This window comes from Centruroides vittatus, unplaced genomic scaffold, assembly GCF_030686945.1.
Source record: "Centruroides vittatus isolate TY-2023 unplaced genomic scaffold, ASM3068694v2 contig_3343, whole genome shotgun sequence".
Lineage (NCBI taxonomy): Eukaryota > Metazoa > Arthropoda > Arachnida > Scorpiones > Buthidae > Centruroides > Centruroides vittatus.
In genome coordinates, this window is record NW_027122147.1 from 27,859 (window position 1) to 47,834 (window position 19,976).

The following is a 19,976-nucleotide window of genomic DNA, read 5'->3' on the forward strand; positions in this document are numbered from 1 at the left end:
GCCGCTAACTTTATGTGTTCCGGGTCCGATGAATTCCTGGGAATGATGTAAGGTTGATAAACTGGCGTGCGGTATACTTTCGTTATTATGTGTCCCTCTCTACATATAATCTCCAAGTCAAGGAAATTAACCTGACACTCACTTTCTTGTTCTAGCTTCAGTGTGAGGCCGTAGGAGTTATCGTTGACCAAGTTTATAAAACGGTTTGTATTCTGCTTATTCTTCCACAAAATAAAGACGTCATCGACATACCTTGCGTAAACTACTAATGGATGTTTAAATTTTACGTTATTAAGAACAGATTTACTTTTTTACTGTTAGATGCACGACCAGTTTTGAAATATTCATTCTTTTTTAAATTCAAATTTTTTGTTTGTTATTTTGTAAACATTAACTGAAGAAGATCTCTTAAAGGGATCGAAAACATTTTTATAGAATTAAACGTTATGCTGGACACGTCAAAGGTGTGAATATATTTAAGACATACTTGCTAGTACTTTCGATAGCTTGCAGCCACCACCATCAGAAGAAAAAGAATTGAATACAATTAATTTTCAAACTTTCAGTTATTTGAACAGACTTTTTAAAGCTATCCAAAGCATGTAGATAGAATACAGAACAAAATTAAATTAGAATGTTTTCAAAAAATTACAGAAATATGTTGTAATTCACATCATATTTCCAAAAACCCTTAAAACCCAATTTAGTGAGATGTATATGATTGGTATATACAAAATTACAAATTGAATCGTTTGAATAAAATTACCTACATTTATGGGATTTCTATGGTAGGGGCATTGCACAGTGTTATTGCATATATATAGAAGTTCTCCCATATAAGCTGTCAAAAGTTCTAGTGAGCATGTCTTAATTATGCTAATAAATTGTGTTTGTAACCCTGCTACACTGTTGTGATAATTATTTCATGTGATTGTTGGTGTGAAGTGTCTTTTTATGATTATTATGCAAGAGTTGTAGAAAAAGTACTGACAACACACACAAATTTGAAAAACTGTTTTTTATTCAAACTTTAGTAGTTATAGTTCAGTAGTTATAAATCTTAATAAACTTCCTGTTGTCTGGAAGGTGCTAAATTCCATTAATCCAAGTGGCTTTTATATTGATGATAAAGTGCCTGTAGATAAAGTTGCCTTACTTCTAAGAGAATTTTTCATTTTTGGAAAAAGTCATAGCCATAAGGACTTATGTTTAGGACGTATGGAGTATGTTCCAATACTCAGGTCTTTTACAGGAAATAAGCATTATCATGCAGGATAATGGATATGTGAACACAAAACTAAGGACAGTTGCATCAGATTACTGGTTGGAGATGATGTTTCAGAGAGGAAGTATTAACTGTGTTAACTGTTTTATCCTGGATTTTCATGTGAGTCACTTAACATCTTTATCATATGCAGCAGTTAGCATCACTTTCCATGTTGAAATCTCTTGTCAAATTTCTTCAATTTGTGAGACCCTGATGAGACCATTCTGTACACTGCAGTCTCAGTTAAATTTGTAGAAGTACCCGAAATCTCATCTAAAACAACGATATCATGAAAAATTTTTCTTCATAGTAAACTGAAAATGAAAATGAGAAAGTTCATACTAATGCTGCATTTGGACTTCTGTTGGATGATTGGATGGATACTTATGTACAAGATTACTTTGCTGTGATCTTGTGCTTAATAACTTGAATTTTAAAACTTTCCCTATAACTTTAAAATCAATATAAACAAATCTTAGCTCTCAGTGTCCATTGCCTCTCAACTTCCAGAAAAAATGTCAAAAGCTGCATCTTAACAAGATTAATGTTCAGTCTTTCTAATAGTACATCATCCTTCACACTTTCAAAGCCCTGTTGTAAGGCAATACTGTGTTGTAGTCCAAATGATACTGGACTGAAATATGGTATGATACAGGCCTTCTCATCCATAACCATATTGGAGATTTCTCCAGCATACCTTGGCATTTTTGCCTAGAGCAACTTCAATTTTAATCAAACAGTTTCTTGTTTTTTAAAGTATTAACCCTACTGATCAGAATTAAACTATGTTATTTTAATGAATTCTATCTTTATTTTGACTTCAAACTATTATTTAAATTACTATTGGATAGAATATTTTGCTATGAACACAGCATTTAGCAAGTTAGAACTTTCTAAAGTGAAAAGAAAGTGGTAATATTTCTCTACAACTCTCTATATAGCACTGTAATGTTATTTGAAGAACGTGAATAAGGTGACTATGCCTAAATAAGAAAAAATTTTCACCATAAGAAATGATGGAAATTTTGATCCCTTTCACAAAATTCAATTTACAAGAGGTTTACAGGAATGAAGTATTCTTGTAAATTGGGGTCAAGCCATGTCTAGACTGAGATCATCTCATTCAGTTGAGAATCCTGTTACATAAAACAAGTTCAAGAAATTCTGATGTTCCTTTTCATCATCATGCCATAAAATATGCTTCAAATATGATTTAAGCTAAGGGGCCATCCATAAATTACATAAGGTACAATTATTATATTCAAACACCAAAACACTTGCTGGGCTTACTATTAATTTATTATTCAAATGCTTTCAGCCTATTTTTAATAGGTCTGAACACATCACTCCACTCAAGAAATTATTGTTCTACAATCAAACACAAAGCTTTTTGAATACTTGTTAAATTTAAAATTTTAAAATCTTTTAAAACTTTTACATTAAATTGTAAATATTAAATAAACAACAAAATACTAATACATTATATAACTAAACAAAAGTAAAAATATAAACTAATATAACAAAAATACATTAAACCAGTTTAAGCATAACCGCCACAAGTTTTTTTAAGGGTTTTTAATTTTTAATTCCCATTCCTTTTTCTATCATGTATTTCCAGACCGTTGGAAGAGCATTAGCATCCTTGGCATTTCAGAAATTGTTATTTACTTTACTCTTACATATCTCCATTTTTTCCATACCTAACGCAATTGTCGAAGAATGGACAGTCTTAACTATTCTTGCCTCATCCCATTTTACATTTGCTCCTTCTGTTTGTGCCATAACTGCCAAGATAGTGTTGTTGTGTCCTCTATTAACGTCGTACTTGTGCTCTCTTAGACATATTGCCAAGTTTCTTCTGGTTACATCCACATAATCCTTTACCACTCCTAACTGCTGATTTTCAAAAGGAATTTTATAAACCCCATTTACATAAGGTATTTTGGGGTGGGTGGGGTCAAGGATTTCTTACGATTTTATACTCATGGGTAGGATGTAATAAATCTCGTCTTACATGATATTCTTATTTTTTAATCTCATTGAGTGATGGAATTTTGAATTTGGCTTTAATTTGGTGGTTTCTATTAAGAATGCTCATTGTACTAACACCATCTCATGTGACATGATAAAATAATAATGCTAGCAGACTCACGCTCTACACATTTTTTATCATGGGAGAAAGGCCATGTCTCTCTCTTTTTCTTTTTTTAATAGAATAAGTGAACCATTCCTATGGGTGTATAACACTAAGAATATATAAACCAAAATACATGATACAAAGTAAACATAAAATATGGCTATTTCGTATTCGGCTTTTAGTGAAAACTAAAATGTGAAACTAGAAATTAGAAATTAGTCTTTTCCTCCATATATTTTGAACATAATTGTAAAAAGCATCAAACAGTGGCTTCTGAACAAGCATGTCGAGTGGACATGGCCACCTGAAACCAAGCATAAAGATTTCTAATTTCAGAATAAGTCTATCTTGATCGTAAATTGGACAATGATAGATCATATGGTCGACAATGTCTAGGTTTTCTGTAGAGCAAAAGCAAGAGGCAGCTTCTGCCCGATTATACATTGCCAGGTAGCTTCTAAAATTACCATGCTCAGTAAGAAGTTGAGCAGTAGCAAATGTTAAATCTCTAAATGATGATCCACATTCAACACTAAGAAAATAAAGTCCTGTTATTCTATCAGTTTTACTGCTCAACCATTGTTGATTCCACTTTTGCATAGCATTGTCATGAATATAATTTTTAAGACTGCTACATGAGAGAGGGATGTGAGTGTAGTCCAAGTCAGTGTCCTTTTCAGCTGACTTAGCCTCAAAGTCGGCTTTTTCATTTCCTAGTATGCCAGTATGGCCAGGAACAAATATAAAAGTTATCTTATTTACAAGAGTTTTAATATGGTGTTTATGGTGCAATATGTGATTTTATTGCTATTGCAATTGGAATTTAATAGAGCCTATTAAAATAACAGACTGAGAATCACTGTAAATGTTGATAGACAGAGTTTTGTTTGGTAGTGAAGTGGCCCACTGAACCAGCTTGGTAGACAGCATCTTCAGCTTGATAGATGGAGGTATGTGGGGGATATCTGTACCTTTTAACATATTTTTGGCAAAATATGCCAGTTTGGAGGAAGGTACAGATACTTGAGCCAAAATGAGGAGGACTTAATATCTACACAGATGTAGATATGTCTGTGTAGATATTAATGTCTGCATGGTTATCCATGGAGGAAGCAGATGATACCCAATGTACCCTGGGGATAACCTACAGGCTGATGATCAGAGATAGTAGGGTAATTGCAATGTGATAGCATATGAACGGCCGTAGATAGAAATAGAGACTGTTGTTGAGCCTTGATGTGAACCTTTCTACAATACATAGTGGCAAAGGAAGGAGCTGTGATCAGAGAGGCATTAGTAGAAACAATTCTGCAGCACTTCTGAAATTCTGATGGCAAGCTGTCTTTGAAAAGAGAATAATTTACTTGCTACTGAATTTTTACTAGTTACATGATCCCAGTTAGAGGCTGCGTAAAGTAGCATTGGTTGTATTGCTCCATTATATAGTTTTACAAGCTTTATGATTTAGTCCCCAGGTGCACCTAGCACATTTTAGCAGCATGTAGTTTATTTTCTTGGCCTTAGCCAAGATGTAATCAATATGGTAACGGATGTGGTTTCTCTCTATTCTCTATTGTTTTATTTTGTATGACGTTTCTGTTTACATGTGCACTAGCTAGTCGATCTGTCAAAGTTTTTTCCATCCTTTTGTGAAAATTAAAATTAATATAAAAATGAATATTATGACGTTGATTAATAATGATAATAATAAAAAGATTGTTAATAATTAAAAAATAAAGTTCTTAAAATAAAATTGTTCATTTGAATTCATTAAATTTTTATATTTTTAAATTTGTTCAAATAGTCTTTTATAAATAATAGTACGTATTAATTAACTAATTAATAATTATATATTTTGGACCTAAGGTTTTTAGGGTTTCATAAAAAAATTTTTTTGGTTAAAATCCTTCTATAAAATCATGCCTAAATATTACGCAAGATAGGGAAGGGGAGGGGGGATCAAAGAAAATATTACGGTTTCTTACACAGGGGTGGGTGGGGGTCTAGAATGACCAAAATTGCCCTTATGTAATTTATAGACAGCCCCTAACCTGATGTATTAATTGTAAATATTCCTTCAAGGTGAGAAACAATCAAAAAAAAAAATTTTTTTTTAAATAATTTTGATTGTTTTTCTCTCTGATCAGAATTTTTAGACATTTTTATGTTATAACACAATATATTTTATGTTAAGAATATATTATTTAACATACCTCACAAACAGCAAGAATCTTCCTTTCTTGTTTGAGATTAATATCATGTGGATATTTTATGAAACCATAAATTCTATCCATAAATCTATTCTATATTATTAAAAAAAATTATATAAATTAACAGGCATTTCTATTATATCTATAAATAGTTAAAAATTAATTTAATTAATTTTATAATAATCACTGAATTAACTTCTAATTTTATCAGTTGTTTGATTGTTTTTATAAATATAAACTAACAATAAATGTTTGAAATTATATATAGCATAAATAGTCTTTTTAATTAGTTTATAAAGAAGTTATAAACTAATAAAAAGACATAGGTGTAGTGGTTCTTCTTCCTTCTCTATTACTTTTTTGTTCTTTTCTTCTCACATCTTGTAGTCAAAACTCTCAGAAAAACTTGCTACAACTCAGCCATACTGCAGGCAAATATTTTGTAAGAAAAATATTCTGACATATAAAACATCAGTTCACTATTAATCATAAACAAAAGTAAAATGTTAAAGCTTCACCAACACAACATAGTTCAAAGGTTATAAATAATCCTAATCCTGAGTTGTTTTCAGTTGGGCTGTAAGCATTATCTCCTTCATGAGTTCCATTTTCATCTCTCTCACCTGGTTCTTCATCTCTTGAATATTATGGTTTCACTTGGGAAGCATGCACTGTATGTTCATCTTTGTATTCCTGGTGTGGATAGTTACGGATTGATCACTTTAGACATGTAATAAGGACCCTTCCAACAATTTTGGAATTTATGACATACAAATACTTTATAAAAAAAACCAAATCATTCTCTTGGAATTCCCTGGGTGTTTTATTCTTATCATAATAGGCCTTATTTCTATCAAAAGTAGTGGCTAAGTTTTCTAGAGCTTCAACTCAACTGGTGATTAAATTTAAGTCTTTCTTCTGTATCTTTATTCCATTCTCCTTCTCCAACATTCTTATTTCATTATTTATTGCTAGAACCCATGTAACAAGTTGATGGGCAGCGGCAGTTCTGCTCCAGGGTTGCTGTCGGCAGTCGGCAACAGGCGCTTCCATCTTGCTTCCCATGGCCTTTTTCCACCCGTGGGTGCCCTTTTAGCATAGCGTTAGTGGGCTGCTGCACCTATCCACTGCTGCTACTGTCTATTGTTTTATGTTTGTTTATCTTTCCGTATAGGGCTCCTTTTCTTCTGTCCTGTGCTAGGTACTAACTATAAGTCAATCTAATTACAGGTTTTAGTTCAACACACACCACAATACTACACAGAACTACACATCTGTTAGAGACTGTGTGGTAAAGTCTTCTATAATCACTTCTTAACATTATATCTACTTTTTCATCTGGTAGTGATCTCCAGCATCCCCTTTGTTTTGCTTTTAGGCTTTGACTGTTTTATTTTTTTATTTCTTCTGTTTTAGTGAACCTTTATGATGTTAGATTAGAAAAGAATCAAGCAAGGTGTCTCTTTTTTTGGCATCTGAAACATCAGACTTCTTCTATAGGCATTAACTTCTTCCATAAAGGACCTTTCCTACATTTTGTTTTACTTGATATTTGTTCAATACTTTACATCAACTCATTTTGTTGTTTATCATTATTTATTATTTAACTTTTTGTTTCATTTTTTCTATCGTATTTCTTTGCTCTCACATTTTTCATTTCTGATTCCTGTCTGTTAACAAGTTGTGCTATTTGCTGTAGTTGACTTACTATTTTTATGTTATTTATTGCAATGTTTATTACGTGATGCTTGTTATGTATTCTATCAATAATGTAATTTATTTCATCAGTTTCTGTAACACAAACTGGGCAATTTATTCTTAGTAATCTTAGCTTTGCATAAATGTACTCAGTGTTTCCTCATTCTGTTGGGTGCATTCCTCTACTTTTCTTGTCCAGACTCTTAGTGTTAGCTTGCATCCAAATTCTTTCTGAATAGTCTCTTTCCATTATTCCCATGTTGTATAGTTTCTTTCTATAGCTTTGTGCCAGTCTTTTGCTGCTCCTCGAAAACAATTTACAGCCACTGGTAACACTTGTTATGATGTTAGCTTCTGTTGCCGTTTCCATAACTCTACTAAATCGATCCGTTAATCTACACTTTCCTTACTTGTTCCACTAAACTCCTGCATTAACCTTGACAAATTGAGTACTGTTTGCACCTCAACTGTGGTAGGTGTCATCATTATTGTCTCTCTATTTACTTGTTGATTAATCGGTTGCATCATTAATTGCATTAATTGTAACATCATATCATTCTGATTAATACTGGCCACTGATCATGGCCACTAGATGATGTGTCATTGCTTCCATTTCTCATGGTTTCAGAGAATTAAGAGTAGAAAAACTTTTAATACATTATTTAATCTTTGCTTATTACCACTTGTTGATGCCTACCTTATTTCTAGTTCATCTCTTAATCTTTCCACTGACATAGATGTTATTTCTATTTCACCAACAACATAATTTCCTTTGTTATTCTTTTTGACATTCGTACTTCTAATGTTCTTTTCTCAAGGTCACCTTCAACTACTGATATCAGATTACTTCAATCACTATTTAGATTTTCAGTACTTTTTTAGTCTATAAGTCATGTTATTTATTAACTTATTTACTTCCTATTTACTTTCTTAATTTTTTTTACTTTATTTACTTCATAATTCATTATACTTTCAAGTATTTCCTATTTACATTACAAGTATTCTGTCTTGTACTTCTACACCCTATCTATCTACAGACTATCTTCTTATTCATTCACTTATATCCTTAATATCCTCTTTAATATGTCATTATCTTCTTTGATTCTTACTGTGGCTAGAAGGTACACGTCAACATTGTCGATTGTACCAAATCCTGTAATGGTTCTTCCTCCTTCTCCATTACTCTTTTTTTTGTCTTTTTCTCTTTCACACCCTTTTCTTCTTCTCACATCTTCTTGTTGTCCCCTCGTGGCCTAAAACTCTCAGAAAAATCTTGCTACAATAGGTGAATATTGCCAAAGACGTTATAGGTGAATATAATGAAAATATTAAAATAAATATTTTCCAAGCTTTTATATAATTTTAAAATTTTATCATCATACATGGTTTCTTTATTCACTTTTATGATAAATATACAGGAGAAAAGCTATTAGTATAATCAATTCATTTAAAGTATTAAAGTAAATCAAAATTTTTAAATGCTATATTTTGAGACTTGATACATTCATATTAGTTAATTATAAATGTTTAAATACACTATACCTTTTTTGGTAGTCTTGTATCTAATTCTATTGCTGATTGAATAGTAATATCAGGTACATTATACAAAGTAGGATGATGAATTTCTTTAAGTAAACTGAGTGCATCTTTGAAGTCATAAACTGTCTCTACAAAAAGCTTTTGCCTATATACATCATCTATCGGATTTTCTAGTAGCTTTTCAGTATTATATCTTCCAGGTACAGTAACAATTCTAAAAATAAAATTAATCACCTTATTGTTATATATATGTGTATATTTTAAGAATTAACAATAACAAAATATCTCTTTGCAAAAAAATGTCTTTATACACACACCTTTACAAAGGCATATTGTATCTCTTATATCTTAACAATATATCTTTAATACTTTATAATCTCATGACACCAAATATACTATACAAATATTTATAGTATATTTGGCATCGTAAGTGAAACTATAAAGTTTTATAACCATGGAAACTGCAAAACAAAAATTTTTCCCATTCTCAAATCAAGGATCAATGGCTCAATCAGCATAACTAGTTATTCTTCCTCTAATATTGTCATAAACATGATCTGGTACCTAAATGTGTCTCATTTAAATATATTTCCTTTCCCCCTTGTGTCTTTTTTGCCAAAAGACAGTACAATTTCTTATGTAAATTTAATACTATCTAAAAATTAAAGAATATGAGTTTCCTTAGTTTTGTTTTAACAAAATTTTGCTAATGAAATTTTATGACTGATAAATGGTGCAATATTACAAAGCTATCTTTTTCTGTAGCCTACATCATCAATAATAAATATAAGCCAAACAATATTGGATTTCTTAGATTATCTAACATTTTTCAGGAAAAAAATTTTGAATTGAAATAACATGACTTCTGGTTTGCATTCTGGTTCATATATAGTTAATCAGGGCCTCCTGCCCCTAAGGCTTTCATATACAGTTTCGTCTTTCTAACTCTGTTCTTGAGATTATGGTGGAAATTTATAAGTCTACAATTTTTTCAAATTGCAGCCCAATAAGCATTAAAAAATGTCACATAGCCAATCAAAATCAGAGTTTCACTTATGACCCATCTATACAAATTTATGCTAATCATACAAGTCTAACATTGCACTCCAACAAACCAAAAGTACTGGAATAAGATTAAAGTACTTACAGCATATTTTGAGTTAAAAGTTCATCATAATCTAAATATATTGTAAGAGTAGTTATATATTTATTAAATATTTCCTAATTATTTTTCTGTTTATATTTGATTGAGATGAAAATTATTTCTATTCTGGATGATAATAATGGCAGCATTCTATGGTAGTGCAGTTTTATTTTGATTTTTAAAATTTACTTTCTTAATTTTTTAAAGTGATTTTTTTAATTAAATTTTCCACATTCCATAACATTTTATCCCAAGTATCTGTCTTGTGTATGGCAAATCAATACAATTAATTTTAAATTATTCTTTGTTTTATAAATATAGGGCTGACAATAAATTACACAATGCAGATATGACTATGCGGATAATCATTATGATACATTACAAAAACATTATAAGTTATAATGCTAGGGTCACAATCTTTGGGTAACAGAACAATTCATTTTTATAGTCAAACAACTACTGGATTATATGGGCTACCTTTCCACAATTATATTTAATTAATTTCTAAATAATTTGTCACTAGAGAAAAGCGTTAGGCACCATTTCTTATTAAATTTGATAACAGATGGTGCCTAACGCCTTTAGAGACAAATTATTTAGTAACTAATTAAATATAATCGTGGAAAATTAGCTAAATGTAATCCAGTGATTATTTGGCTCTACAAATATATTGGGTTTCATGATGTTTATTTAAATTAATTTTTGTTTCTGAAAAATTGCATAGTGAACTGTATTGTTTATGTCACTGCTTTGTACATAATTACTAAAATAACATAACATCCTCATGCTGTGCATTATTCCTTAGCACAATTAAGGGGTGTTAATTGTATGGATATGTGTTATGTAATTTTGAAGGTGGGTATGTGGGTTTTGTTATGGAGCACAACACATACTGAAGAAATACTATAAATAAGAGGCAGGTGCACTCCTGAAACATAAAGCTTCTGTAGCTGTGTTGCTGCTCCTGCTGCCAGCTATGTATATCTTACAGATATAAAGGTACAGTACATGTAGTCCAGTTATTTTTCAAGTAAAATGGGTGGATCCAATAATGACTTTCTGGCCTAAATGTACTCAACTGCATATTTTCCTGTATCAGTTTTACTAACTGTATCAGCTGAGATAGGTGTACACCTATCCCTCGATTTACACGGAAGATAGGTTCCCGAGAAACACGTGTAAATCAAATTTGTATCTTTTTGAATGTAAAACCGTGTAAATCGAAAAGTATGCAAAAAACGCATAATTTCGTTGTTTATTAATTATGAATTTTTTTCAATTTTTTAAAGGTACATAAATCAAACAAAAATATTGAAAGGCAAAATAATATATTTTTTTATTAATTAAATACAAAGTACAAAGGAACACAAAATAAAATCTGAAAGGTTCATAAAAATGTAATGTAATTGTGTAATGTAATGTAAAAAATGTAATTAAAAATAATGTAATTGTTTGTTACTTATGAATATGAAAAATTAAAATTTTCTGGTTTAAAACTATCTGCAATGAATGCAACTTCGTGCGTATGGGGGAGTATCCTATATCGGTTTATCGGTTACTATTTGACGGATTGAAATAAAACTGTCACCTAGTATCCTAAATATCAGCTATAACATATAATTAAGGTGGACTGGAATATAGATGTAGATTAGAGTTAAAAATTGTTCCTTTTGATCATAGCCAGTTTATTTTCTACATTTATTTTTTAAACCGTGTAAAAGCGAAAACGTGTAAAAGAAGTACCATGTAAAACGAGGGATAGGTGTATTAGGTTTTTCAGGTTGACACCACAGAAATGCAAAATATGATCACATATTGGTATCTTTAGATTGGATAATCAGAATTCTATTGTACTTAAGTTTTACTTCTACTTTAGAAAATAAAATGATTTTATTTGATAGCTAACAACTATCCTAAGTCTGTAATATTTTAATAAATTCATTTCATTTCACGTTCATCTTTACTTAAAGATGAACTTGAAATGAATATTTTAATAAATGTATTTAGGAAAAATTCTCACTTTTTCTTTGCTTTTAATTGTCTTTCAATAAATGACTCTTTCACAACTTCTACTTTTTTCTGTTTCCTCTTAGCAGCTTTAAGTTTTTCTCGCTTTCCTTTCCTTGCAGCATAATATCGCACCTTAAAATATATAAAATTTTAAATATGTATTCTTACTTTCAAAAAATAAATCATTTAAATATTTGAACACAATATATATAAAATATCATGTCATAATTATTTAAATATTTTTACAATTCAAACTTTCAAAAAATTCATTTGTCAGTAACATTAGTTTCATTAACTAAAATTTCAAAGATTATGCTATTATACAAAGTTTATATTATTATATGTATATATTAAATACATATAGATTTCTAATAATCTATAAGTACACAAAACAAGTAAGGATCAGTGTAAAAAGGAGCAATTATTTATTGTTCATCATCACAATTTTTGATCATATTTTTAATTTATTTAACATATATGCTCTCCACCTCAGATTAGTACTGTAGTGTCTTGCCCTGTACATTATACTTTTCCATTAGCAATGGAGTTGTGCCAGACATTTTTCTGACTCTTTTCAGGGAAAAATTTTTGAATTAAAATAATGTGACTTCCAGTTTGCATCGAAAGGTTATATATATACATTTAATCGAGGCCTCCTGTCCCTAAGCTTTCCATATCTGTTCTTAAATTTCATTGATCTAACACCTTGAGATTAAGGAAAAACATTCTAGATAGATGGATGGAGGAACAACAGTGGGAATTTATAGATATACAATTTTCAAATTGCAGCTCAATAGTTCTATAATCTGTTAAACTTTATTTTAAGAAATTAATTCTTTATCTTCAGAATATCTTTAAAAAATACAATCATCTCTGTAATGATGAAAAGACTATTTTAGCATTTTATCTAACTTTGACCTTTTGTTCAAGTTGATTTGTTTAAATTTAACTGAATATACTTATGTTTAATTTTCGTCGGATGGATAAATATATTTTTTACAAACAAGAGACAAGTCGCTCCAAAATTTATTAGACGATCACCATTTACACTGATGTTCCAGAACAATTTTATAGACGGCCGGACCTTCCTTTTTAGGCTACTCAACTATTTATCCATCCGACAAAAATTAAACAAAAATTTAAATTTAAATTCGTCACCAGAGGGATATATAGGCGTAATCTACATTAAACAGCGCTAATTCTCAGTGGATAAAAGGAGCCGAGATCTCGACGGGATAAGGATGACCTAAAGAAGATGTCGTAAGATTACCATACCAATTTTAAAGATTTTTTAACTTTATTGGTTTTTCTGTGTTTTTTAAAGGAACTTTTTAAAGAGTAGGCAGTTGAGTAGCCTAAAAAGGAAGGTCCGGCTGTCTATAAAATTGTTCTGGAACATCAGTGTAAATGGTGATCGTCTAATAAATTTTGGAGCGACTTGTCTCTTGTTTGTAATGAATATATTTACATAATATGGCAAATAAAATATCCCATAACGTTTGTTTAAACAGACAATTAATATTAATACAGATTAACCATTGATTATTCAACACACTTGATTCCAAAGACCTGCCAAATTAATAGTTTTATTAAATCAAGATCACTTAATAACAACACCACTATATTCTAGACCAGCATCTCTTAAACTTTTTGTTTGTGCAACACAATATATTTGTTTGTAATGGTTCTGTGACCCAAATTCAATTTGTAACAAATAACTTACTTCAATTTCAGTTCTTTTTTTTTATTGAACTTTAATTATTAAAAAACAAAAAACTGACAATTTTAAATAAAACATACTGTTTCAAAATTATTCAGGAGTCTATTTTACCTTGAAAAATATTACAGGTTTTTTATAAACTTAATGAACCCTTTTTAAAATGTACTTTTCAGATTGTAAGAATATTTTGTCAATTTCGTTTTGTATATACACACACACAAAAATAATCCTTTAAAAATTATTTATTTATGCACTTGTATCAAAATTTATCCATATTTATTTTTTATAATTTATTATGTATGACAATAAACCTAAAAAATTGAATAAACAAGGAAATATTTTCAAAATTATTGCAACTTAAATGGCTTTATGACTATGACCTTACATAAAATATCTATTTTGAAATTAAGTCAACAAATACCAGGTTACATTGAGTTACTTTTTTGCAATTATAAGAGGTTGAGGATTCTGGGTAAACCCTGTTCACATACAGGATGGAAATGAAATAAAAAAAAGATCTGTGAAATCTTACCTTATAAGAGTCCTGATACCAGTCAGGATTGTGAGGTTCCTAAAATCGAGTCGAAATTTCAATGGATTATAAAATTCCTAAGTCAGGAAATTTTGAAGGTCAAATCGGATCAAGACAGAGCCAAATACGTGAGCCAATCACAGCCTGGCACACGGGCTGTGATTGGCTCATGTATTTAAGTGACTCATACAACACGAATTCATATAACATGGAATGTCTCTACCGTGTTATAGAGGGGTCTACTGTATATGTTTCTTAGAATTCTTGTGATTAAGGAGTACAAAAGTAACAAGTAATTACTGTTCACACATCATTACTGTCTAAATAATTTTCAGTAAATCATTTGTCAGTAATGTTATATGAATATATATTAAAAATAGACTCAGCATCATGCAAGAAACAAAGATCAAATTATACTACTAATCAAATAATCAAGCCAGATTATTGAATTAAATATTGGCTAATTAAATATAAAAATATATATTTATATATATTTTTATTTTTATTTATATATATATATTTTTAATTTATTATATATATTATATATTTATATTATATAAAAGTAAGTGATTAAGTTGCCATCTTGTATTAAATTTACAATTATAATTACATTAATTAATTTAGAACAATGGTGAGATTTGAACATACTCACACAGTGATAACAAGTTTTTGAACATACTTGACATTAACTTGTTATCACTGTGTGACAGTTTTCCTTTCCATCGTTTTTTGTGTGATGTTATCAAACTGTATTGACATAAGTACATATTTTATGCAATAAATTGTGCGTATTTCTTCATACCTATGGCTATTCCTTTCAAATGTCACACAAAATGGTGTGCATTGCTTTCGGACACTTTTGGGTATACAGGTGACAATTTATCTTATCCGTGTGAACCATATGTCGTTTTGTACTAATCAATTGATGCTCTAAAACTTTCTAATCGGGAAGTTTGCTCTATCTGTTTTCGTTTTGCACTGCCTATTTTCTAAATTTTGCCACTAGGAGCGCTGCTGTCATTTGCATTAGGTCAAGCATAGTCACTTTACTATACCATTACCTCACTTGCATAGCTGTAGCTCTCTCCATTTGCAAGAATTTTCCGGTTAAAAGGACTTTCCTATGCACCCTGTATATGCTTATCTAGAGTTACTATATGGAAAAAAGTACAATATAGTAACTCTAGATTGCTAATTAAACATCACCCATAATTAACTGTGCCAGCATCAGTATGGTCAAATATTTTTCTTCAAACTCGTGAAATTTTTTCACAGACTGGCACAGGTCCATGGACCAGTGATTGAAAAACACTGCATCAGATAATACAATATTGTATGCTAATGAAATGAAAACTAGATAAAAATAAGCAATTACCATTATACCAGCAATTAATTGTCGTCTAAACAAACATTTTCTTCCATTTTAAATGGTCGTCATCAGGTTTTGATATAAATGGAATTTTATAAAAGAACATAAATTCCAAAATTTAAAAAGTTGCACATTATGAAGATATTTGCATGCTCAATGACATGTTTAAAAAATTAGTCTTTCAACTGGATTCCAGTTTTAAATTATTATTATTATATAAAATATATAAAAACCTGACAATGACTGTTTAAAACAGAAGAAGTAAAAATGTTTAGATAACAATTAGTTGCTGGTTTTATTTAATTACATACCAGTAGTATCATGGTAATTGTAATGAAAACTAGCAATATACAGTTTGTTTAAAAATGAAATCAAACATCTTAGTATTTCCAGCAACAAACTAAATTTAATAAAATAAGAATGTTTTCGACTATTTTCAATAGTCCTCTTCAGTTAAGCCTCTTAAAATGAAATAGAACATAAAAATAGAATGCCTCTTTAAAATGAATTAGAACAAAAAATAGAATGCCAGCAATAACATCATTTAAATTTAAAATAATAACATAAAATAAAAATAACATAAAAATAGTACAAATTAAACAGTAAAATAAATTAAAACAAAGTATTAAGAGAATTAATTGTTGTAGTAAAACGATTTCCATGCACCAGATAGACTATCAGCATCTCTATGGTTGATGCAACCTTTGGTATTATGCACCTTGTAAATCTCAAGCTTTTCAATGTATTTAATAACATGTTTATTAGTGGCAGTCTTAATTATGGAAGCTTTATCCCAATGTACATTGATATCTTGTTCTTTTGCGAAGGCTGCCAGGACAGTACTGTCCAAGTTTTTAGTAATCGAGTATTTATGCTCCTGCAGCCTCTGTTTGAAAGACCTCATAGTGGCACCAACATAAACTAACTTTGAATTAAAATGGCAGTCAGTTAACGGGATTGAATATACTCCTGATGTATTGTTTCGATTTAGTTTCAACTTATCGTTCCGTAGCATTCTGTAAATCGTAGGATTACGTCGATAAATCATTTTAACATTGTTCTCGTGAGCTATTTTCTTAAAGATCGAATGTAGGAAAGAAATATAGTTGAGAACTACCTTTCGGTCTTGGTTGGTAGTAGTACGTTGTTTATTTGTTGGATTACAAAATTTATCAATAAGAGCGTTAATATCCCGTATACGATATCCCTGTTGTACAGCTATTGTGCGTATGTAATTTAGTTCTCTATATGTGTCACAAATACTTGTACAGTGGGTATAGGCCCGCTTTATTCAAGATCTAAAGGCTGCATGTTTAAAGTTGCTGGGATCGAATGAATTCTTTGGAATAATAAGAGGTAGATAACTTTTGATAAATGTTTGTCCATATTTCACCAAATTTACAAGTGATGGATAGATCCAGAAAGTTTACATTCAGGTCACTTTTTTGTTCCAATGATAGTGTCAAACCATATGGGTTGTTATTCATTTTGTTAAGGAACTCTCGAGCATTATTAATATTCCTCCAAATGATGAACACATCATCCACATATCTTGCATATAAAATTATGTCATTGTTGAAGACAGGCAGTACTTTACTTTCTAAACGTCGTAATACTAGTTCACATAATACTTGGATATCGGGCTCCCCATTGGAACAACTCGTTGTTGTAAGTGTGTGTTGCCTTCAAATGCAAAAAACGAAGTATACCAAATTAGGTGTGCGAGCTCTAATATGTGTTCGTGAAATTTTGTAGCATTATTAACATTCGAAAAAAAGAAGTCTCTTATCTCACAAAAACAAGGTGGTAATTTTATAGAGGGAAATAATGATTGAAAATTCATTATGGTCATAAATTCATTGTCTTCTAGGTTAATATTTCTGAGTTTATCCATCAGTTGAACAGAGTTATTAATAGCATACAGGTAATCTTGAATTCATGGTTGGATATATCTAACAAGTTGTTTCTCAAGTTCAAACGTAGGGGAGCCGCATTTTTCTATAACAGGGTGTATCTGACAATTAGGTTTATGAGTTTTGCCAAAGGCAAAGATTCTCTGTGTTCTTGGTGCTTGTACGACAGAGTTATGCATTCGTAACTTGTGAGCTAAAGGAGTTGAAATAAGTTTTTGTAACTCTATGTTGTAATGATTCTAAGTATTTGTTGGGAGCATGTTGGCATTCAGTGTCCCTGATGTAATCCTGCAGTTTATGATTGTAGGAATCTCTTTTAAGAAGCACTACCCCTTTAGACTTATCAGCCTTGATAAGCACTATCTTATTTGTATGCAGCCATTCTAACAACCCATATGGTTTGACGCTATCATTGGAACAAAAAAGTGACCTGAATGTAAACTTTCTGGATCTATCCATCACTTGTAAATTTGGTGAAATATGGACAAACATTTATCAAAAGTTATCTACCTCTTATTATTCCAAAGAATTCATTCGATCCCAGCAACTTTAAACATGCAGCCTTTAGATCTTGAATAAAGCGGGCCTATACCCACTGTACAAGTATTTGTGACACATATAGAGAACTAAATTACATACGCACAATAGCTGTACAACAGGGATATCGTATACGGGATATTAACGCTCTTATTGATAAATTTTGTAATCCAACAAATAAACAACGTGCTACTACCAACCAAGACCGAAAGGTAGTTCTCAACTATATTTCTTTCCTACATTCGATCTTTAAGAAAATAGCTCACAAGAACAATGTTAAAATGATTTATCGACGTAATCCTACGATTTACAGAATGCTACGGAACGATAAGTTGAAACTAAATCGAAACAATACATCAGGAGTATATTCAATCCCGTTAACTGACTGCCATTTTAATTCAAAGTTAGTTTATGTTGGTGCCACTATGAGGTCTTTCAAACAGAGGCTGCAGGAGCATAAATACTCGATTACTAAAAACTTGGACAGTACTGTCCTGGCAGCCTTCGCAAAAGAACAAGATATCAATGTACATTGGGATAAAGCTTCCATAATTAAGACTGCCACTAATAAACATGTTATTAAATACATTGAAAAGCTTGAGATTTACAAGGTGCATAATACCAAAGGTTGCATCAACCATAGAGATGCTGATAGTCTATCTGGTGCATGGAAATCGTTTTACTACAACAATTAATTCTCTTAATACTTTGTTTTAATTTATTTTACTGTTTAATTTGTACTATTTTTATGTTATTTTTATTTTATGTTATTATTTTAAATTTAAATGATGTTATTGCTGGCATTCTATTTTTTGTTCTAATTCATTTTAAAGAGGCATTCTATTTTTATGTTCTATTTCATTTTAAGAGGCTTAACTGAAGAGGACTATTGAAAATAGTCGAAAACATTCTTATTTTATTAAATTTAGTTTGTTGCTGGAAATACTAAGATGTTTGATTTCATATTTACATTTATATTCCAGTAAGTTATTTATTTTATTATATAGTTTATAGTTTATTCTCTTTTTTCAGTAGTCAAGTTTAGTTTAAATGTTCTTTGTCATATATATATATATATATCAGCTTACCTAGAGTTATATAATGGCATGAGAAAAAAATGGAAAATTAAAATTACTTTGCCAAAGCTCTAAGGCTTTATATCAGGACCTAGTGGACCATGGGTTGCTCATAACTGATTTAGAATATTTTGAAAGAAAAAACCAATCTTTGTGTACTTAGATTGTCATTTGATGTCTATCAAATTGAATGAAGAATCAAAGTAAGCAAAGATTGGAAAGTGGTCCACGATAGTATAATTGGCAATTGAACTACATAGTAAGCAGAATTTGTAAGATCAAGTCCTGCTCCAGATTGATATTACCTTCCAGAACGTTGTAAATTAAATAATCTAATTCTAATTATTAAATTTAATACAATATGGCAAACTTAATTGTCTATCTTTAGTACAAATTACATAAAATTTGTAGACTTAATAGCCAAAATATAGCATAATTTGATTAACAGACTCATGAAAACATATTTCAATAACTTAACTAAAATTTTGGAGTCCTGCAACATACAACAGTCTTTCTATTTAAATAATAAACTTTCATCATGAAAATTATTCTAATCATTATTCAAAAAAAAAAAAATTTATAATTATGCAATAAAATGAAAAATCCAGCAGCTTATTACTGGATTTTTTAAAATTTGGGGAATCATTTTGAAAAAAATTTTATAAGACAAAATCTTTATTTCAAAAGAGCTTAAATCTCATAAGAGTAAAATTTTCATTAAGTTTTATTATCCCAGAACAGACATGCTTTGTGGAATGAACAACAGGAATGAAAAAATCACCATTTTTAGATTTCCTTCCAGAAGAATTGAATATTATGCAAAA

The 19,976-nt window shown here is 30.2% G+C and overlaps 1 protein-coding gene across 1 annotated transcript in view; it reads right to left on the reverse strand.

Moving 5' to 3' along the window:
- mRpL1 (mitochondrial ribosomal protein L1) overlaps positions 1 to 19,976 on the reverse strand; it is a 43,289-nt gene that overhangs the window by 15,169 nt on the left and 8,144 nt on the right. Inside the window, exons 3-5 of the mRNA XM_067268759.1 lie at positions 12,016 to 12,137; positions 8,855 to 9,065; positions 5,618 to 5,707 (exon numbers count right to left, since the gene is read on the reverse strand). Of these exons, the coding sequence (XP_067124860.1) occupies positions 5,618 to 5,707; positions 8,855 to 9,065; positions 12,016 to 12,137 (423 nt within the window). The remainder of the gene's footprint in view (positions 1 to 5,617; positions 5,708 to 8,854; positions 9,066 to 12,015; positions 12,138 to 19,976) is intronic.